The sequence below is a fragment of the Monopterus albus genome, unplaced genomic scaffold (assembly GCF_001952655.1).
Source record: "Monopterus albus unplaced genomic scaffold, M_albus_1.0 scaffold193.1, whole genome shotgun sequence".
Classification (NCBI taxonomy): Eukaryota; Metazoa; Chordata; class Actinopteri; order Synbranchiformes; family Synbranchidae; genus Monopterus; species Monopterus albus.
The window spans coordinates 725,687-730,711 of record NW_018128073.1 but is presented as its reverse complement, the minus strand read 5'-3'; the positions used below and the strand labels follow the sequence as shown (position 1 = coordinate 730,711).

Below are 5,025 nucleotides of genomic sequence, written 5' to 3'. Positions count from 1 at the left end.
TATTATTATGATATGTGTAACTGTAATGGTAATCATAATATTTTCTTATGTGTAATGTCATGTCAAAATGTTTTAGATACACACCACTAATCAACAGCCACACACCTTGACTTTCTTCATGTTTTGACTATTATTATGGTCAGCTGCAAAGCTGGCATATCAGGTGACGTCACGGTTTGACGTTCCTGTGTAGTATGCGCTAGCCCAACCACGTGATAATATTGTATAGGCATTATGGTTCAGGGTCTATCATACTTCATCTGCCTGCGTGCAGGATTGGAGGTGGAAGAGATCTGGACGTGTAATGTTAATTTTACCTGTGATTCTTTGAATAAACCAGCACGGTTATTTTTTATATATCCAAGTGGTCTGCGTCGTCTCTTAGAGTAAAAGAGCCGGAAGAAGCTTACAACAAAAATAGCTTTTAGAACCAATGAATCTACTCAGCACCGCCCTCACACTCCCTCTGAGTCAGGTCACCTTCAGGTCAGGGTTGTGTCTGCTGCTCGGAGCCCTCTTCACCTGCTCAGTGGTCTTTTTGTTTAATTTATGCCAAATATTTTAATGTTGTTGTCCTTGCAGCTCTTAACTGTATATTTGATCCAGGCCTGTTTTATATATTAGGCTCCTTATTTTACTGTTTGAGTTTTTACCCACTCTTGAGATGTTTACAACTCTGGGCAGGTTTGATGGTGAACCACACCCACAGCCAGTGACGCTGCTGGCTTGTCACCCGTACGAGTGTGGTAATAACTTTTAAAACAGTCTGACCTGCTGGAGATTCAACTGGAATCAAAACACTAATCGTAAATACCTGGTTTTGAATCAGTCTGCTGGCGCCACATTACTGTATCGCAACACACTGTGTTGCAGAAAAAGATGTACCCGATCCAACTTTTTTGTCGTTTTGGTGGTGGTGTGAGGACGTTCACTGGCATAATGCATTCCACAGCCCCCAACCATCACAACTAAATGCCTAGCAACAGCCCTTACCCTAACCTAACTTCAACCTCATTCTAACCTGAAGTCTTTGCCCTCAAACAGCCCTCTGAAGGGGACTGAGAAAGTGGGAACCAGCCAAAATGTCCTCACACCACTGTCCATACAAGTACACAAACACACACACAGCCTGAAGTGACACAGGACCCTGAGCTCTGGAAAAGGTTTCACTGAGCTGGATCTGTGAGATGCATGAAGCCAAATTAAGCCTTGAGGGGAGCAGAGGGCAGCCAAAATGGATTGGCACCTCTCGTCGGCAAACTGCACCCAATCATATTCCATGTTTAGGAGGAGAATACAGATCAGCTGGTGGGAGCCAGAGGCAGTGAACGGCAGGTATGATCAGGGTTTGACAGGAAAAAGCCAATTACACTGTAGGGGACTGAGCAGAAGGGTGTCTCTGATAGATACTGATAGACAGGAAATGAAAATCTGTGGAAAAAACTGTTTCTGAGGAACAGTTCAGCAAAAAGACCCATAACTGAGAAATAAAAAGCAAACCACATGATCTGTGTAGCTTTCTCAAACACGCTACTCCTTTGACCTGCTCTCCGTTTTCTAGCTTGAACACACAAACCAGTTAGTTCATTGTCATGAGCTTGCTGCAGGCTGCATGTGGGCCCCAAGGTCAACTAGATTGAAGAGTCTGCAGGCAGGATGAATATTGCTATTATTATTGCTATGTTCAGCCGTAATCTTAATCATAATATCTTCTGAGGCTTACTGTTCGGACATGTCCCTGAATGTCCTGTATGTTTTTAGATGCACACCACATAATCAACATTCACACACATTATTTTCTTCATGTTTTGACTACTGCTCTGGTCAGCTGCAAAGCTGGCATATCAGGTGACGTCACGGTTTGACGTGGCCTGCGTAGAATGGGCTAGCCCAACCAACCAGATAAAATGTATAGGCTATTAGGGTTCAGGGTCTTTTTTCATTCTCCATCTGCCTGCGCGCAGTACTGGAGGTGGGAGATACCTGGACGTGTAATGTTAATTCTTGCTTGTGACCCTTTGAATAAACCAGCACAGTTATATTTTTTATATATCCAAGTGGTCTGCGTCGTCTCTCAGAGTTCCTGGTTGAAAGAACTGGGTAATATCTTTCACTGGTGACACAGCAGCACCCTCCCAGACCGACTAGACTGGAGATAACTTGTGGGTCAGGTCTCAGTTAGAGAAGAGAAGTCCTGACAGCATCTGCCCCATGGTCAAGGCAATGACCATGAGGACTCGAAGGCGTCAAATAAACTTTACATGGTATTAAAGCAAACGTCTGGCCCTCACCTTGGTCTTGCCCAGCTGCCACTCTGTGCTGCTGCTGTCATAAAGGTGCAACAGCTGGAGGCAGCGCCCCCTGAGGTCATCTGACATCAACACACCCCTCATCAGCACCTTGTACCTGAAGAAGAAGTGAGAAAAGCATGTGAAGCCGCTAACCTGCAACCTCAACACAGCACTGTGGACACTAACATCAGCATCTGTCACAGGTGATGTCCATGTTTGGCATCTTGTGGAGTCTGGTTGCTACAAACCTGAAGCAGAAGTCTTGGAAAGGTCTCCGGACAGGGAAGCCGGTGCGCCGAATCTTGACCGTTTCCAACATGCCCGAATATCTGAGCTGGTTCAGAACCACTGTCTGGTCAAAATGGTCAGGCATCTGGGAAGAAAAGGGAACCAGGTCAGAATAAAACTTCTATGCAACACTGAGATAATGGCACAATTACATAAACAACAAAGACTAACATTTCAGGACACTTCTATTAATGCGTCTCTGCAGTTCAGTGCTGTCACCAGACTCTCATAGCATTAACACAACACTATCGACAATGTAGGATGCCACACACGGTGTGATCCCATCATCCAGCGAGATGTCTGTTTGATGTGGTGGTGACTTTTTTCACAGGTGTGGGAATCACTTTTGGGTTCTTGACTTGATTCTGGCTTGAGCACATGTTTACAAGACTCAAAATGATGCTACTTAGGGAACTTTACAGCGATGAAAAGGAAAATCATAAGAACATATTTAGTGGCAGGGCTCTGTGTGGCTGGAGAGTCTGAAATGAGAAACATTTAAATGCAGTAAAATAAAATTGTCCAATATATTTGCAACAACAGCTTATTTACTGTGCACACCTAGCAAACAAACAGCAGCATTATCCCATTGTGTTTGTGTCTGCCCGACAAACAAAAGTCTGATAATCACTCTCCTTTTAGCTCTGAGTTGGTCTCCACCAACTCCTGAGAGAAATATCTAGCTTTTTAGTTGCTGGATGTTAGCTCTTAGCTTTGCGCTGCTAGATGTTTAACTAGTCTTAGCTTTGCATTGCTAGATGTTTAACTAGTCCCTTAGCTTTGTGTTGCTGGATGTTTAACTAGTCTCTAGCTTGTCTGTCTGCTGCTTGTTGCTGAGCTCTTAAAAATCTTGTGAGTCAAACTATGTGACATGACGCCTGAGGCTAAACCACATGCCATTTCCATCCCTTTAAACATTCGTGCACATTCACATGCACATCGAACTCATTCACTACAAAGTCAGAGGGACGTGCTACAAATCACCCCCCCACTAAGAGAACACACTTGGTTAGCTGCTATTATGACTTACAGAAGTGCATTCAGTGAAAGCCGTTTTCACGGGGACCCCTCTCACCCTGTAACCTCGGTGGGCGTAGGGGGCTCAGAATGAGAGGGTGCTTTCATACCCGCTCTAATGCCCCCTTTATCCTGCACCCATCTCTCCTGATAGGCCGCTGATGGCCCATTTGAGCTGCTGAGATGAACGGGGGCCAATTCACCAGCAGATCTGGAGTGAGTGATTGAATGGCGCCCTTTGACTACCACTGGCCACAGAGGAGATCTCATTAGCATAAGTTTCATTTGCATACGGCCGGGCTGCGGCGGCACAAAGCCGAGCGGTGTCAGGAAGCTGTCCTCTGCCTTTCTTTCTCTGTCGTTTCCTCTTTTTGTTCCGACTGGCTGCTTCAGGGACGTCGTCAACCACTGTTTCTGGAGGCTTCCCTTTCTCTTTCGTTTTCTGTGAGCCTCATACAGTTGCCTGACCAAGCTGGTGAAAGAAGCTGCTCCTTCTTTCTCCTTGTTGATCTTTATCTCTTTCTAACACAATCTGGGGGATTCATGCTGTGTCAAAGCGCTGTGGCGGTGTCATTTCCATCTTCTGTCAATTTGAAAGAGAAAATTAGTGCCGCCAAAGAAGGGTCCTCTCCTATTTCACCCATGACATTTTCCATTTCAGAAAGGTTCATTCTCTCCTTTCTATTCAGTATTTTTAGTAGTGACACTAAGCAGCAGGAAGGGAGCGTGAAGAACTCAGACCTCTAACTGTATCCCTGTCTCTACTGGTTTTAATGCTGTTTGCCTTTATGTGGAGTGATGTCAAAGAATATGACACATGAATACAGTGTCTGTGCCTCATAAAATAGGGTTCATATCTGAGTATGTTACAAAACATATGAGAAATCACCAGAATCAGCCCATCTTTGGCATCTAGGTCAGAGTTTATAATTGTTGTTTTCCATCTTTGGAGCCAAGCATGTGTTAACTAGTTTTGTTTGTTATTTTATTACATCAGTCAAGTACAATAAATTCAGTATATGGCCAAAAGCTTGTTTCCTTAACATGTATTTTTCTATATTTGCATATTGAGTTCCAGTAAAGAGAAATCTTAATGGTACAACATAAAGAAATGCTTTCCCCAGTCTGGTGTGAAAGAGCCTGACTGGCCTACGCAGATAAATTACAGATAAATTCTTTTGGTTGTGTATTAGTCATAATTTTGTCCAAGTGTGGAGAACGCCAAGCAGTTGAAACAGCAGCTCTGAAACAAGTTAGCTAGAGTCTGACGAACCATCAGCTCAGAGCAACAACAGTGATGTAAATCAGCACCCGGAGGTGGACAGACCAGACCAGCCTGTGCAGGGTGACAATAGCCTGAGGGGTAAACTCAGTGTCTTCCTCGCGCCAACTTTCCTGCTAAAAGACTGAGCTGGGGGCATTCAGCAGG

At 44.5% G+C, this 5,025-nt stretch overlaps 1 protein-coding gene across 1 annotated transcript in view; it reads right to left on the bottom strand.

Annotated features, from left to right (window-relative positions):
• The window catches only part of myo10 (myosin X), an 88,993-nt gene that overhangs the window by 19,012 nt on the left and 64,956 nt on the right, over positions 1–5,025 (bottom strand). Inside the window, exons 20-21 of the mRNA XM_020617730.1 lie at positions 2,540–2,664; positions 2,292–2,406 (exon numbers count right to left, since the gene is read on the bottom strand). Coding sequence (XP_020473386.1) covers positions 2,292–2,406; positions 2,540–2,664 — 240 coding nt within the window. The remainder of the gene's footprint in view (positions 1–2,291; positions 2,407–2,539; positions 2,665–5,025) is intronic.